The following is a 16,916-nucleotide window of genomic DNA, read 5'->3' on the forward strand; positions in this document are numbered from 1 at the left end:
GGGAGCACAGGAGATCCCCAAAGCCCACTCTGAAGTGGGGGTCCAAGGATTGCCCATGTCCCTGGGAAGGCAGAACCTGCATGGCCAGTGGTGCCCTCTGGAAAGAGGGGCAGGGGCTGGAGGGGTTCATAAATGCCAGTATTATTTTCTTTCCAAACACAAAAGTTTTCAAACACCATCAGGCCTGAAGGTTTCCCATCGCCGTGTTCAATTTGGTCTTCTTCACTGCCTGACAAACCCCTTTGGGAGTGTGGGCTGGGTGGTATTGGAGTCTGGCTAAGCCCCTGGCTAGCAGAAAGCCCTGCAGCAGCGAGTTCTGCAGATTAGGAAAGGAAATGGCAGCTCCTTTCCTCTCCTTGCAGTGTGCTTACAGCCCTTGACAGGGAGATGGAGGCTAGCACGTGGGCAGCATCCATCACTCCTGCCTGTCTCCCACACCGTCTCCTCTTGTGCCAGCTCCTGCTGAGCTGCTGCAGCCCAGCTGTGCCCCTGCCCTGCACTGCCCAGCTCTTGGGTGCCCTCCTCCTTTCCTCCCTGTCCTGGATGACTGGGTACAACACAGCCAACCAGCTGAAGCATCTGCCTTCTCCACACCACTGTTAAATATTTCCTTCCTTACCCTCCTCTTTCCCCCAAGGCTGGCTTTGTTGTTCCTCATCTCTACTGTGCACAACATGTTGTTTTCCAGCCAGCTGCCCTTAGAGAGACACGGGGCTACTCCTGAGTGCTCCTGGTTAATTTAGAAGCAAGCAATATGTGTAAGTCATTGTAATTACTTCTTGCAGCCAGCAAAGCTATTGATTTGTCATCTCCTCTACCTTTTAAGCCCTGTTGCAGGTTTGCAGCTCTTGCAAGGCTCAGCTTACTGAAAAGAAATGGTCTCATCTTGCTCTCGTCCTCCTCAGACGGGTAAGAAGCAGACATTGCTTCCTGCAGAGAGCCAGGGCAGGATGGAAATCAAATATTTATTTCTGCTCTTCATTTGTGTCTCCCATCCAGTTTCTAATCTCTCCATAAATGCCTTTGTTTCCTGAAGAGCCTTATAGTGCAAGCATTTGCTGGAAGATTTTAAAAGGTTTGGGAAAATTCTACCAAGTTTTCCTGTGTACCCCCAGGTCTGCCTAACTGGCTGTGAAGCTCTGGGGGAGAGGAGCTCACCCTGCAGAAGCTCTGCCACTGGGATCCCCCCATTCTCCTGTTCCAGAAGCGACAGATCCACATCCTGGGGACATGCACATGGCTGGGATTAGGATCATGCCAGCATCATTTGGCAGAGATGAGGAAGCCAGCACTGAAGGCCCTGATCAAGCATCTCCTGGTGTCCCCTTTGTTCCTGCTTTTCTGGAGAGGATTTGCACACAGTTTCAACGTGGGCTGGGTTTCCGGGCTCTGGAGGAGATGGGTGTTTTGCCAATAGCCTACATCAGCGGCCAGGCTGTTTCCATCCTCGTTCATCCTCTCACATTTCTCCTGTCTTGGCCAGCAGCCCCAAGAGCCCTCTCACAGTGCTTCTGCAGTTTTGATAGCAGGGTGTTCTGGACCAGCTTCCCTCCCCCTTTAAACCTCTTTCTGAGTTTATGATCCCATCAGTGGTTTTTGACATTTCCTCCTCTAGAAAATGTTGCACTCCTTAATGATGCTGTGTTATTTGGCACACAAGCAGATGGCACCTGTTGAACCCTCTCCTCTTAGTGATGGGTGTGAGCCTCCAGCTCGGCAAGGCCCTTGAACCAGTGTTCCAGCTGAAGTACATGCTTTTTCTTCAAAACCAGCCCTCAGCTTTGTGAAGATGTGCTGAAGGTGAGAGTGCCAGCCTTTCTTTTATGGCATTAAACACCCTCCAGAAGGAGAAGTGGGGGAGACGGGGCAGCTCTGACTCAGAGAGGAGATCCCACCACCATGCCAGCAATGGGAAAACTCAGTCCTCTGGCTTCGTGCTCCATTTCCCCCAAATATTGGTGAAGCTGTGCCTTTTGTAGGAGGAGCAGGACCCACTGCAAAAGCACCATGCAGACCTGGTCATGAATTGTTCTACAACAGGAGCTCCAAGAGTCATGCCTGAACCATCTTGTGCCTAGCTAGGTCAGAAACTCATTACTGGTACTTAATTAGATTTACACTCAATATGAGTTCCTTGCTATCATGCTCTGACTTAGAGGCCAGGATCTCTCACTTGTTTCTGCTTCCCTCCATGGAGAGTGTTTCCCTCAGCCCTCATGCCCCACCAGCAGCAGCCTGTACCCCATACTGCTCTGCAGTGGGGTAGAGCAAAGGTGGCCAGACTGTGACACCATCCCCTGCCCCTCTGGGGCAACAGTACCAAACCCCTGTGCTGATATTCCTGTAATGCCAGCAGTGGGACCAGCCAGCTCCCTTCAGTGGTGCAACCCTAAGCACCCTGGGGAGGTCACCCCATCTTGGGCTGACCTGTCCCGTCCATCCCCCCAGCAACCTCGCACTCTGCAGGAGGCTGGAACAGAAAACATCACGTTTATTGTTCACGATCAGCTTTACAAAAGAAACGTCCCAACAGGGGCACGTGTCAGGGCCCTTTTCACAAACGTGCATTGGAGAAAGCGCGCGAGCGAGCGAGGCAGGGGGCGAGGGAGAGGGGGCAGCTCCTCAGGGTACACGGAGGTCGCAGTGTTCCCACTTGGCACACGGGCTGCCCCCCATCCCCTCCGTGTCATTCCCAGTGGGCTGAGCCACCCCAGCACTGGCACAGACCCTGGGCGGGGATGGGGAGTGGCAGGGCTGTCCCTTCTGCCAGCTTTGCCTCCCCCAGGGGAGGGGGCAGCTGTCACCCACAGTGGGACTTGGGGTAGGGGGAACACTGGAAGCTGAACACTGCTTTGAGCAACCATGAGAGCCCCGAAATAACCCTCCCACCCCCAGACACACACACACACACACACACACACACACATATGCACATACACACACTCACATATCGAGATGTTGGTGACCACGCAATGTGGAAACAGCGGATTCTCAGGCACTCCACAGGGAAAACACCAGCCTGCTCTTTCACCCTCCCAGTTTCAAGGCCAGTGGCAGCCCTGTTCCTGGCAAGGAGCGGCTAAAGAAGGGGACTTGGGTGGAACCAAGGACAGTAGCCCAATCCAGTACCAAAAGACTGGGGAATGGATGGCAGGGCTCCTCTGACTGCCACCACCCTCCATCTCTCTTTTTCTTGCTTTTGCTCCCTTCAATGGCAGTGCTTTCCCCCTCGGCCAGCGCTGGGGGAGATGCTTTGCCCCTTTTCCCCCATTCCCTTGGTGGCAGACCCGTTCCCCAGCTTGGAGGGGGTGGAGAGTGCTCTCTCCTCTCTGCCTTAAAAGCCTGGCTCCCCTCAGGGAGTCCTGCCCAAACAGGCAGCAGAGGCAGGGAAAGGGGTGCAGGGGGGTAAGTGCTGTGCCACTGATTCTCTGCCATTCTCCTTCAGCTTCCCTGGGGCCACATTTGAAAAACCAGGGCAGCAGGAGAAGGATGGGGTTAGAGGTGAGATCCTGGAATGCAGGCTCATAAGACTGGACAGTGAGGTTGCTAGAAATAAATAAGGTAAGGGGGTGTGTTCAGGTGATGCCTGCACCCTGGCATCCCACTAAGGCTGGACTGCACTCAAAGTGGATGGAGTTCTCCTTCCCACTTCCTGTTAGGTGTGACAAGGTGATGACCCTCACCGTACCAGGGACACCTGCAGGTACAGTGAGTTCCACCCAAAACAGAAGTGGGGCAAAATGAGACTCGGGAGCCAGCCTGCCAGGAATGAGGACAAGCCACAGCACCAGCACAGGGACAACAGGGAGGCTTCCAGGAGCCCCTCTCCCTCCTGGGACACCAGCACGGGGGGCTCAAGCATTGCCCCAGCAAGGCTCACTGGTCTGGGAGGGGAGAAAGGGGCTCCCTGCTCCAGGGCTGCCAGCGGGCTCCTCAGCGCTGGGGATAGGGCTGGGGCCACTCATGCCTTCCTCCCTTCCTCGCAGGCGGCAAAGCCCGCCTTGCTGGCACCTCCAAAGACCTCCACCGCCTGGTCGTCCCACTGGATCACATTCCCTTGGAGGTGGGAGGTGCAGTTAGCCAAGGCCAGGATCTCTGCTGGTGCCAGCATGTGGTCCCACACGCCAAACTGCGCCAGCTCTCCCACGAAGGCCTGTGTGGCATCAAAGCGGCCCCCCAGGGTGTCCTGGGAAAGAGCAGGAGAGGCAATTGGACAGGGATGAAGAGAAGAGGAGCAACATGCATCCAGTGGGAAACGGCAAGGGAGAGGTGTGGGGAGAAGCAGAGCAAGGTGCTTGATGGCAAGGAGAGGAGGGGATGGATGCATGGAAGAGATTCAAGATGAGGCAGGGAGACCAAAGGGATAGGGAGAGGGAAGAGAAGACAATGATGGCACATGGCCAGCCTGGAGGCTGGATGAACAGGCAGGAGAGCCAACTGCCCTGCTGAGCGCTCCTGCCCACGCTGCCCCCTCCCCTTGCCCCATTTGGGGGCTCTTCCCCCAGCCAATTCCCACCAGAGCGATGCTAACAGGCAGCTCTTGGTGTTGAGCTGGTACCTACCTGCTCCTGACCCAGGATGATGACGCCCTGGGGCCTGATGGAATGCCAGGAGGCCAGGTTCTCACCGGCACCCCGCTGCTCCCCGTCCTGGTACGCTGACCACTTGCCGTCCCGGGTGGTCCATGCCACGCAGACGTGGTGCCAGGCCTTGTCCTTCAGACTCAGTGGCAGCTGGGCAACCTGTGAGAGAGGAGCGAGATCCCAGTGCTCGGTAGGACTGCTGGGGAAGTCCGCTGGCAGGGCAAGCACTGCAGCCCCGTGGGGGTGGAGGCATCCCAAAATCTACAGACATCCAGATGTGCTGCTTCTCCCTCTCAGAACTAAGCCCAATTTCTCCCAATCCTCCTGCCTCCCACCATAAACCTAGAGCCCCTTCCTCCCAGCTCCCCCACACCAGTGCCCTTAAGAGTATAATTTCCTAGCAGGACTGAAGCAGGGAAGATGAGGGCAGGATTTCCTCTCCTGCCCCTCCTGCAACTGGGCTGACCTTGTCATTGATGAGCAGCTCCAGGGGGTTGGAGCCCCACTCCAACAGCACAATCTCGTTGGCTTGGCTCGGGACAGAGTAGGAGAACGGGGTGCCAATGCCTGCCAGGGCCTTGGACTTCAGCCACATGCAGATGGTGAAGGCGTACAGCTCCGGCAGGCTCTTCTTCACGCGGGCATACATGTAGTTGTTCTGCACAGGGATGGTCACCTTGAAGGCATCAGGAGGGCTGTAGCCCAGTGGTCCTACGCATCAAGGGTGGGGAGGAGAGAGGAAGGTCAGCACCTGTAACTGGGATAAGGTGACCTGTCCTGGGGCTCTCCTGGCGATGTACCTCAGGGTAGGAGCCCTGTGCCCCACCTCCATCCCCGCAGGGCAGGACTCACCGTGCTCCAGCTCTGTCACCCGGTTCTGAAGGGAGCTCAGCTCCTTCTCGATGTTGTGCTGCTGCTGGCTGCGGTCAGTGCTGGCGGCCTGGCGCTCCTTCTGCAGGGTCAGGATCTTGGAAAGGAGCTGCTCCTCCAGCTGCTCCATCTTGGTGTGGAGGGCATCACGGGCAAGGGCCGGGGCAGTGGGTGCTGAGCCATTGGTGCGGGCTGGCAGCTCCTGCTGCACTTGCGGCAGCCACGACAGCGGGAATGGCAGGGACAAAAGAGAAAATTCAGAACAGTGTCACCATAAGAGTTAAAATAAGGACATGCCCAGCCTGCAGCACTACAGGTAGTGCTGGGATGACAGTCCCATATCCGCACTGGGGTCTTCTCCAAGAGCCTCCAGCTGACTTTGTACCTCCCCTCTTAGAGCCCCCATTGAGCTCATTCCTGCAAAACGAAGCTTGGCTGCTCTTAATGACTTTCTGCTGCTTCAGAGACAGAGCAAGGATGGGATGTTTGGGTCATCCCTTGGCTCTGCTCCTGCAGGCAGCCTCCCACGATTAGGAAATGATGCAGGCAGGACCTTGGAGCTCCCGGCCACTCCTGCTGCTTGTGAGGCTGCTTACCTATAGCCAGCACGTTAACATCAGTTAATGGGCTGTAATCCTCTTAGCCGAGCTCAGCTGGCGTGCGGGGGTGTGTGCACGTGTGCCAGGTAGCTCTCCATAAGCCAACCTCTCCCGGTGCACCAGGATGGCAGGGACAGGTGGGACTGGTGCCAGGCTGTCGTGTCTCGGGCCCTCAAGGCATGAGCCATTACCTGGGGACATCGAGCCTGTCTTGTCCTATCAGGGTTAACACTCAGACCAAAACTCTTCCCATGGCAAATCCAACACGGCAGATGGTGAAGATGCTCCCAGCTGCTACTGCACTCTGCAAAGACCCCAGATCCCACCTTACTGGGAGACCCCATCCCAGCTGGAAGAAAAGCAGTCTGGAAGGGAGAAAGTGACCCTTTACCATGCTCCTGGAGTTTCTTGGTAAATAGGAGCCCTCTTCTTTCCCCGTGCCCTTGATGCATTAGTGTCTCTGCCATGGGCTCTGAAAGATGACAACCACCTTCTCTGTGTTGCCAGACCTTCCCAGAGGTGCTAGAGCAGCCATGGAGACCCTTGCCTTGGCTCCTCTGGCACCAAGGGATATGCATGCCCGCTTCAGCCCTGGTCATTCACAGGGCTGGTGCTGGCAGGACATGGGGGATACTATCCCTGTGGATCTGAACAGACTCCCTCCTGCCTCAGAGCTGGCCTGGGGGAGGTCAGCACACTCACCTGTGGTTGTGATTCCCTGTTTTTTCTTACTTCTTATATCCAGCTTCTCCAGGCTGGACAGGATCTCATAATCACACACACAAAGCTGAAGGAGAGGGATGCCTGCTCACCTCACCCCTAATCTTTGCTATCCATCAGGAACAACAAAGGGGAGGGGAAGGCGGGAGGAAAGTCAGGTTTGGCTGGGCAGGATGCAGCCTTGGTGGATGGGAACAGCAGTGAGAGGAAAAGTGAGAAGATGGTGTTGGTGTGAGCACAAATGTACCCACTCTGGGCAACAAAGTGCTCAGGCTACAAATAAAATGGAAGTTACGATGCCCCAAGGTTGGCAAGAGCTGCCAGTAGGGTCTGCCAGGGCAAACCCACAAGTTCTGTGAGGAAAACCAACCTGGAAAAGCAAAACCCAGCACATAAAGAGAGGTTGTGCAGGGGATATCTGCCAGCCCTGACCAAATGCCAGCTCTCACTGCCAGCTTGCTCCGGGCAGCACTAAGGATGCTCTTGCAGTGAGAACAAAACCTCTCTGGTAAGCGAAAAGTGCCCAGCAAAGAGCATCCTGACTTTGGTCTTTGCAAAATTGAACGATTAGCTGATGGGAAAGGAGCTTTAACTATTTTGCTGGGGTTTGCTGGTGGTTTTTTGTGGGGTTTTTGGTGGGGTTGTTTCTGGTTTTTGGGTTTTTTGTTGGTTTTGGTTTTTTTTTGTGGGGTGGGTTCTTTAAAGGGGTCTTGGGCACTGCATGACAGGCAGGGTAGAGATGGCAGGAGGGAAGGGAAGTGCAAAGTTTAATTCTCATCCTCGTGGCAGGGACAGTTCCCACCTGAGCTGTCAGCATTTTTACCCTAGCTGAGGTATGGCTGCACTGGCAGGAGGCAGCACAGGTGGGATGGGGCTGCCTTTGCCTCCGTGGCCACATCCCGTGGGCTCCAGGAGCTTTTCTTGTCCTTTCAGGCTGCCTGGCTAGAGCGGGGGCTGGCACGCTCCTGTCTGCCGCACGCTTTGATTGCTCGAGCTGCGGGTTTGGAGCCTACGTCCCTGCTTTCATGCACGGCTCCATCTGTTAATGATGAAAAAAGAAAAAGCTGGGAGATTTTGTCACTCTCACTAGCCCCCGATAGCCTGCCCTACATTATTCAGTAGTGACTGAGTACTTTTTTTTACCTCCTTCTTCCTCTTGCTTTTCTCCCTGCTGCTATTTTCTTCCCTCTGTAACTTTTCTCCCTATGGCTTTTTCCTTTCTCTGGCTCCATCTCTTCCTGTTGCTCCTCTCCATGCCACACACTGTGTCTTTCCCTTTTTGCTCACTTTCTTCCCCCCTCCTGAGTTTTTCCCCATCCAGTCCTCTCTCCAGCTCTTGCTGGTCCTTCCCAGTTGGCAGCCAGGGTAGCACAGCCGGAGCCACATGGCCGACTGAACCATTGCTGCCCCCATGCTCCTTCTGGAAAGGGATTATAGCCTGCACCCTCATCTGGCAGGGTTTCAGGGCCGTCCCAGCAAACACCATCCACATCCCTGCAGACAGATGATGGCTGGACGGGAGCCTGGACTCCCCATTCTGCCCCGTGCAGCTGAGTTGTGCTGGGTGATCCCCCTGATGCCAGGCTGGGCTGCATCCCTGAGCCGTGATCCTCATCTCCGAGCGGCTGCTCGAGCATCTTTCTCACAAGGCAAATTATTTGCAAAATTATTAATGGTTGATGTGCAGCTGTTATTTACTGGTGACCTTTGGGGAGGGGAAGGGGGGAAGCTCCTTCTCCCTGGCTGTTCGGCAGGCACCCGGCTTCCCATCTGCCGCCGCACCGGCAGCAGGGGAGTGGGCAGTGCCTGTGGGGGAGGCTCCTTCCACGCTTTTTGGCCACCAGAACCGGCAAAAAAGATTGAAAGATGCCAGGTAATATTAATCACGTTAAATGTCAGCGGCTGGCAGGGTGGGGAGGGGGAGGTGGGGGCAGGGGCTGCGGCAGCCACGCCGGCGGGCGCTCTCTGGGGCCGCAGCCCTCCATCAGCAAATGCACTTTGATTTACATAAGGAGATCAGAGCCTCATTTACTAATGCACCGGCAAATCTGGGCGCTGCTGCTCCCCCTCAGCCCCCAGCTCACCAGTGCCCACCTTGGCTGCTGGGACAGGGCAGGCAGGAGCACAGGGGGATGCCTGTTGGATGGAGCCCTGGCACATCCCAGGGATCAGGGTGCACACACACAGCAGACCCGTTCTGCTCCTTGGACCCATGAATCCTCACAGGCTGCACAAAACTGCTCAGCAGCTGCCACCTTGGGATACTCCCTGCAGCAGGACAGCACACCTGCTGCACCAGGGCTTTTGGATACTGCTACCTCTTTGGACCCAGGCAGGACCTTGGGCATCATTAAACTCCAAAAGGGACTGCATGGAGTAGAAGAAAAACAGGGATGCATCAGCCTTTCCCTCTTCCTCACAACAGAAGTGCTCACTGTTGATCCTGTCTCCCTAAAATCTCACTCGGTGGAGGGGGGCTGGGACTGTCACAATTTGGGTGCTTACATCCCTGCACTGCTGGAGACTGAAACAAGAGGGAAGCAGCTTGGTCACTACCATTCCCATTTCCTTACCCGAGGGTTTCCTGCCAGCAGCCAGGCCCCCAGCTGCAATGGCACAGCCAGGAACGTGCTGAGGAGCAAACAGGCTGTTGCAATTCCACCAGGTCCCCACGGAGCCCATCAGGCCGTCCCCTCTCCCCTGCAAGGGATGATGGGGAGAAGGGGGGCATCTGCATCTCGGCACAGCCCAGGCAGCCAAGGTGATTCTCTCCCCAATCCCTTTCCATTTGCAGCAATAAGTAAAAGCATGGAGAAGGAGCACCTGGGTCCCTCAGCTCTGTGTTCCAAGATGCACCAGGGTGTACAGACATGAGCACGTGCTGAGCCAAAGGGAGGGACCCTCAAAACCAGGATGAAAAAGCCTAACTAGGCTGCTGTGCATGAGGAAAGGACCATCAGTACCGGGGTGGCGTTAGGAAGAGGTGAGGGAAGATGTGTGAATGCGGTGCTGATGCTAGCCCAGCCCCACAGAAATGGCAGGGGACAAAGAGCGAGACTGTGGGAGCCCTCCCTGCATCCTGGGAAATCCTTCTGCCATGCCGACAAAATTAAGGAACAAATGCCTTAATAGGTTTTTCAGTGCATGAATAAATCTTGTTATGCCTTACAGACAGGGCTGAGAGTGCCCAGATTAGATCAGCAATCTTCCACCAGCCCCCTCCCTGCAGTCCCAGCTCTGAGGCATCCAGCAGTAATCCCTGCTGGCAAACCTGCCTGGAGACTCCCTGGGACGCAGCCTTCCCAGAGCGGCTCATGGCATTTTGGGTCATCTCTCTTCTGAGACTAAGCCACCACACACTTGGCAGCATTTCCTCTCCTTCCCAATGGGTTTTGCAGTCTTCAGCACATGGGGGCCACCCCGGGACTGTCTCCATCCAGGTCACCTTTTGGGACGGTCACTGCCATGATCCAGGACAGCTGTGGAGGCTGTGAGTGCCTCCCAGGCCATGGGTACCCCAGGAAGGCTCCCAGGGCTGACAGCCAAAGCCATGCGGGACAGAAGATGCAGGTGCTCCACCAGGAAGTTTTAGCTGTCTGCTCCTGGGGTGGGAGGCAATTTGGAGAGGGACACCACAGGCAACTGTCTCTGGATGGCTGAGGTGTGACCACGAGGCTCAGCTGGATGGGCTGCAGCCCTCACAGGGCTGTGGTGCCCACCGGCGACACTTTTCACCAGGACAAAGACCAGCCCACCTGTTACATGCTGCTCCATTTCATCACCTGGCAGGGCTCACTGAGCCTCAGGGCGCTGTGTCTCCCTGCAGAGTGTACCTGGGACCCCCAGGCCCCTGGCAGCACAAACCCGAACAGTTTTGGTCCTGTGCCACTTGGCTTCCTCGTCACTGTGTGCCTGAGCCCCGTCCCAGCACCGCTTCAGGCTCCCCGGGCACATGTGACAGCCTGCTCCAACCCTGGTGAGCTTCACCCTCTCCCTTCTCCACCCAAACCTCCCACCACCCCCAGAAACCCGAGGAAAGGGGCCAGGGCAGCTCGTGGGTGGTGCTGCCCTACAGAGAAGAGGGAGAGCATGGCTCTGTGACCTGATGCTCCCCAAGATCCAAACTGATGTGCTGGGCACCATCCCACCTGCATTGTCTAGGATACGTGTGCAGAGACCTATTTCCCCAATTTATCATTGGGTGAGCATACCTGCTGTGTTATTCCACTGATGGAAAATCATTTCTGCAGGACTGCAGGGGTTTCTTGGGGGCTCCCTTGGGCTCCCTTTGGCTCTGGGCAACATGTCAGACAGGCTGCACATCCCACTGTCCCAGCATATGCCTGGCATCCCTCCGTGTTTCTTCTTGTGCCTGTGTGTGCATTACCCTGGCAGCTCACAGGTGCTTCCTCTCTGGTCTTCCAGCTCTTTTCCTTCTTGTGTTTGTGTGTTTATTTGCCTTTCTCTGTCTTTTTATTCCTGTTCATATCTCCATTGCTTACAATAACCCTCTCTCCCAGTCTCATTTCTCAGCCAGTGACCTCGGTGGCTCTGAATTTCCCATTTCCACTGCCTGTTGCTGTGCCCACATGTCTGTAGTGAGGGGGGCAGAGGGGCAAGGAGAAAGTGGTTGTCTGAGGACAGGGACCCCAAAAGGTGCTGGATGATCCCCCTCCTAGCTGCACACTCCAGGGAAGAGTGGAGAGGGCAACAGGAAACTGAACAGGAAGATGAGAAGGTTGAGGACTCGCAGGAGGCTCCTTGCAGGTGGCTCTGACGCCTGACAGACCTCAGGGAATTGCTCCTACCTGGAGCAATTCCCACAGGGAAAACAGACATCTCTCCTCTTGCAGCTCTCACGTGCCACAGCCATATCCTGCAAAGTCTGCCAAGTTCCGTGGGACTGCTGAGTCCAAATCAGCCCAAATAAATCAACACTCACATGCACTCCATGATGTGCCCCATGCCAGGCATTGTGGCAGAGCCTCTGGTGCTGCTGGATTGTGGCTGGGCCAGGGCTGAGCCTGCCGGGCACACGCTGCACAGCTGCTACAGAATGGGGACCAGGGCTCTGATCCCAAGTGCCAACATCCCAATGCCACAGGAATGGGCACCGTGAACAACTCCAGTTGTGCCCTTCTCTCTCCAGCTCCTAAGGACCATGTGGGAAGGGGTGCCAGGCTCACGGTGGGGGGCACTGCACTTTACTTTGTGAGATGTCCCATTCATAACCATGATGGCATCAGATGGGATTTACCTTTTTGCTAAAGGGCAGGGTCTGGCTGCCAGAGCTGCCAACCTGCTCTGGAGGAGTCCTTAACAGGTGCCATGGGGCAAGCAAGGTGTCCTACCTGGGTGCAGACTGTGGGGTAACTGGGGCAGCCCTAGTGCTTTGGGACTACCCTGCATGGAAAGGAGAGAGGAGGGCTCAAGGTGAGTGCCTTGCCCCTGGGCAGAGATCTCAGGAAAGAGGGAGGCAGGGACAACCTTCCTGAAGTCTCATGAGGGGAACGAGCTAGTTCGGGGTGCATGTGGCTGCAGGCCTGGGGAAGGGCACGTGTGGGAGCATCTTTCCCTGGGAGCATCCCCCCAGCCCCCCAGGAGCAGCATCCCCTGGGAGCATCCCGCCCAGTCCCCAGGAGCATCCCTCGCACCTCTATCCGGTCGATTCGGTCCTGGAGGGTGCGGACAGCCTCCTCCAGCTCCCGCACGGCGGGCGGCTCGTCGGGAGGGTGGCCCATGGTGCCGGGGCGCGGGGCGGCGCGGAGCCCGGCGGCGGCGGGGGGCGCGGGGCCGGGGGGGCTCCGCAGGCCGCCCTCGCAGCGGCTGAGCTTGCCGGTGAGCTCCCGGATGGTCTCCTGGTCCATGCGGATCCGCTCCTTCTGCTCCAGCGCCGTGCGGCGCAGCTGGGCCGCCGCGCTCCGCAGCGCCAGCAGCTCCTCGGGGCCGGCGGCGCTGCCGGCGGCGGTGCCGGTGCCGGCGGCCGGGCACTCGGTGCTCAGCGGGGTGCAGACGAAGCGGCTGAAGAGCGGCGGCCCCCCCGGCAGGCGCGGCCCGGCGCTGGCCAGCGCCTCGGCGGGGCCGTGCAGCGCTCCCAGCCCCTTGTCGGCGGCGGGCAGCAGGGCGGCGGCGGCCGAGTCATTGTCGGCGGCGGCGGCGGGCGCGGCGGTGCCGGCCGGGTGGACGCTGGCGATGATGCAGATGATGGCCCCGAGGAAAGCCAGCATGCCCGCCGCCAGCAGCACCGCCAGAAACTTCAGGGTGGCAGCGGCGTGGGGGGCCCGAGCCCGCGGACGGCGAGAAAACAAAGCGGGCGGGGATGGAGAGCGGGACGGACGGCCGGAGGGACGCACAGGCAGCCCGGAGGGAGCGGACGGGGAAGGACGGTACTGGCAGCAGCACCGGCGCCGGGGCCCCGCCGCGCCGCGCCGCGCTTATATGTGCCGGGCGGCGCCGCCCGCACCGCACCGCGCCGCCCCCGCCGCCGCCCCCGGCCCGGCCCCGGCCGTGCCCCCGGCCGTGCCCCTCTCAGTGACCCCCCCTTCCCGCTGAGCACCCTCCCCGGGCTGCACCGGCGGCGGCCCGAGCGCTGGGCAGCGAGCGGCTGAGCGAACGGAAAGGGCAGGGAGGGCGCCCCGGGGGCACTCGGGGACGGGGCCAGCCCTGCCTCGGGCTCGCTGGAGTCAGCCCGGCGGGAGCCTCTGGCGAGAAGATGCTGCTCCGGCACAGCCCAAGGGATGACTTTTGCCCTGCGAGATGCCTAGGCTGGCAGTAAAGAACCGCTTGATACCCCGAGGGTGACAGCCTCGTAATCAGTCATTCCCTGTGGTGGTCTTTCGGGTCTTTTCCTCCTTTCTCCTAAAAATTGAACTACAAACTTCCTAGCTGTCTTGCTCTCCCACCTCAGACAGGACTGTTGCAGAGAGCTGCCGTGGGCTGCCTCACCCTCTGCCCCACAAACGCCTGTTATCGATTTGGGAAACAAAGACACACGTTTAATCTTCCCCCACCATCCCTCTAGTCTGCGCTGCTCACGGACGAGCTGCTCCAGACAGCCACTTTCTCCTTGCTCCAATAGAGGCTGTGCCCTGCCCTCTCCTGTTCCCAGGCACACTGGGGCCTTGGCGACGCAGGCCTGCCCAGAAAAGAGGAGCAGAAGAGGGAAAACAAACAAAATCAATTTCAAGGTCTACTCAGTAATGGCAGGAAATCCCTCCTAGCAGGCAGGGAAGCAGGAGCATGTGTGTTTAAAACAGCTCCAGTGCTGGGTATGAAACAACGGTAAAGATTACCTCTTCTTTCCTCCCAGGCATATTTGAGGGGATAGCAAGGGAGCCAGAGCTACAAAAAACTCCTCAAATTTGGCCGTTGACAGCGTACAGTCACCCTCTCTCCCCACAGAAAGCAGGGTACCCCAGCCCCCCAAAACCATCACCCTGGAGCCAACAAGAGACCTGCCTGACTTGTGGTGCTGCAAGGCTGTGGGGAGGAGGAGAGGAAGACAGATGGGGAGGTTGAAGGAAGAGTAGAGATGAAGGGAATGCTGAGGAGGAAAAGTGGAGCTGGACATGGAGCAGTCTGGGCAGGGGAATGTGAAGGAAGCCCAAGCAACAGAGTCTGGCCCTGGTGGCGAGGCCGGTGAGTGCTGTGGGATGGTGAGTGCTCGGTGTGATGGGACAAGTGGGCACGGGTGCAGGATGCAAAGGAAACAGAAGCCTGCACCCCACGACATGAGGGGAGGCCCCCAGCCTCCAACCTGTCCCTTGCTAACAGTGGCAGAGCTTTGCACCCTGCTGTGTCACCCCCTGCCTGCTGCACGCCCACCCTGGCAGCACCGAGGCAGGAGTGGAACTGAGAGGAGCCCATCTGAGAGCTGCACCAGGCCACCCCACAGTGCAGGGGCAGTGTGAGAGCTGCACCAGGCCATCCTACCCACAGTGCAGGGCAGTGTGAGAGCTGCACCAGGCCATCCCACAGTGTAGGTGCAGTGTGAGAGCTACACCAGGCCATCCCACAGTGCAGGGGCAGTGTGAGAGCTGCACCAGGCCATCCCACAGTGCAGGGGCAGTGTGAGAGCTGCACCAGGCCATCCCACCCACAGTGCACAGATCAGGGTGGGAGTGGTATCCTTTATCTGCTACCCTGTGGGAAAAGTGCCATAGGCTTCTATATAGCTTCTTGCCAGGGGAAGTGATGCTTTGCACTGTGCCGATTTTATTACCAAAGGTTGCAGGAGTATGGTGGCAAGGTTTGTACCTCTGGCTGATGCTGCTCTGGCAGTGAGGGGAAGGGTGAGCCCTTCTGCACCAGCCTGGCCCCACTCACGCAGGCTGGCATGGGAAGAGTTGGGTATCGCAGCAGGGCAGGCCTCAGCTCTCCCACGGTCCAGACCTGTCCCTCAGCAGGCACCACAACTTCTTCCCAGAGACAAAGAGGTGACAAAAATAGATTTTCACAGGGAGTGATGACTCAGACCGGTGAGTGGCCAGAGCAGCCTCCCTGTCCCATGAATAACAACTCAGAGATGCTCGGTGGGCAGCCGGCCCTCGCAAGGACGGTGCGTGACAGGGTGGGGAAGGCAATGTGGGGCTTTTTTGGTTGCTGGTATGAGCAGGATTGGTGACAGAAGCTGGATTTAACAAGAGCTCACAGATTCAGCCCAGAGGGACTGGGAGAGAGCAATTAAGGGATTTTCTTCCATTTAATTAACACCAAAATGGTGTCTGGGACTAGCAGCTGTCCCCAAGGGGCAGCTGCAGACAGGGTCAAGGCAGGACAAGGGGTCACCCTGCTGTGCCCCCTGGGTGAGAGAAACGTTTGGGATAGAATGCTGGCTTATGGGGAAGGATATCTGCTGTTCCAAGGCTGCCCTGCACCCAACCCTCCCCACAGGAACCAGGCAGCTCCATCCTGGCCAGCATGAAACCCTGGCCCATTCATGATGCTGAGGCCAGCAGAGTGGTGGGGTGAGGGAAGGGGGGAAACCTTTTCTCAGGGGAGTGTAAGCTGATGCCTCTGAGCTGGGGGATTCCCTCCTCCCAGGTCATCACCCAGTACAGGAACATCCCCAGGGCCACCCTAAGGAGATCAAAGGGCTCCTCGGCACTCACTCCATGGAGTCAGCTCCACCATCTCCTTAGATCAGGAGCCTTCAGACCCTGGGGATCTGCAGGTTCCCAGATCTACACAGCATGGAAATCCTGGCTTCTTTATTTCCAGGTTTCTCAGCCCTGCAGATGTGACTTGCATCACCTTGCCCCAGTTACTGGGTCTGCCTGCACGAGGGCACTGCTCCAGGACCTCATTGGATTTGTTCAGCCAGGCTGGGGTCTGTCTTTTCAGCCTTCCTCCTGGTCCAGAAAGCATTGGGTGAGAGCTGGCTTCATTTGGTGCCCTCAAATCCAGCCAAAAGGCCACCGGGTTCTGGGCAGAGCCAGGGGGCAAGGGAGGAGGGAGGGGAGTGCTGGCTTTGTGAGTGTTTTCTGCAGAAGAGGCAAGGTGAGCCTGGTGCCATGACATGATGACACCTGCACTGTGCTTGGCTTGGGTGGGCAGCACTCCCTGCTGCCAGCCATGCCACCACTGGAGCAGGCCCTGCTGTGGCTGCCCAAAGCTCACACACTGCAGAAGTACCTCGAGGCAGCAACTCTGTCCAAGGAATGCCTAGCTCAGCCCAACCTCCCCTGGGGTGAGACTGCAGCACACGCTCCTGAAGGGCAGCCCTGAGGGTGTTTTGGTTGGAGCTGTGCCCAGACACTGCCCTTTCCCAGCATCCAGAAGTGCTGCCTTCCTGCAGGACCTCTCTGTCCAAAAGCAACTGGCTTGCCCCACCACATCTCCCACCACCAGCACTTCCCACTGAGTTGAGCTGAGCCTTTTTATGCAGCTGCTCCAGGCTGGAGAGTGATGGAGTGAATCTGGGGCTTCAATTAGACACAGGGAGATTTTTTCACCATATTTCTTAGATCAGCTTGTGAGAAAGCGCACTTAAGCACGTGTTCTGGAGTTGGGAAATGCCTAAAGCATTTTTCAGCCACCAAGTGCTAGGTTGTACCCTGATCTAAATTAATTATTAAAAAAAAAGGGTATGGGAGACCCATGGAAGACTCCAAAGCACTTGGGAAGAGAGTGTTCAGGTTCCACT

At 57.5% G+C, this 16,916-nt stretch overlaps 1 protein-coding gene across 1 annotated transcript; it reads right to left on the reverse strand.

Moving 5' to 3' along the window:
- Nucleotides 1-2,471: 2,471 nt before the first annotated feature.
- On the reverse strand, nucleotides 2,472-13,194 carry NPTXR (neuronal pentraxin receptor). The gene is made up of 5 exons (XM_058023016.1): nucleotides 12,427-13,194; nucleotides 5,436-5,658; nucleotides 5,050-5,294; nucleotides 4,563-4,742; nucleotides 2,472-4,186 (listed from the first exon to the last, which is right to left on the reverse strand). The coding sequence occupies exons 1-5, from the start codon at nucleotides 12,997-12,999 to the stop codon at nucleotides 3,962-3,964; spliced, it is 1,446 nt and encodes a 481-aa protein (XP_057878999.1). The 5' UTR covers nucleotides 13,000-13,194; the 3' UTR covers nucleotides 2,472-3,961.
- Nucleotides 13,195-16,916: the final 3,722 nt, after the last annotated feature.

Source organism: Melospiza georgiana, chromosome 4 (genome assembly GCF_028018845.1).
Source record: "Melospiza georgiana isolate bMelGeo1 chromosome 4, bMelGeo1.pri, whole genome shotgun sequence".
Classification (NCBI taxonomy): Eukaryota; Metazoa; Chordata; class Aves; order Passeriformes; family Passerellidae; genus Melospiza; species Melospiza georgiana.

Excerpts from the sequence above, each read along its gene's own strand:
- NPTXR (XM_058023016.1), bottom strand. The coding sequence starts at position 12,999 with ATGCTGGCTTTCCTCGGGGCCATCATCTGCATCATCGCCAGCGTCCAC. Across the intron at positions 5,295-5,435 it reads GGTGACAGAGCTGGAGCACG|GACCACTGGGCTACAGCCCT; the intron begins GTGAGTCCTGCC and ends CTTGATGCGTAG. Across the intron at positions 4,187-4,562 it reads TCATCCTGGGTCAGGAGCAG|GACACCCTGGGGGGCCGCTT; the intron begins GTAGGTACCAGC and ends GCTCTTTCCCAG.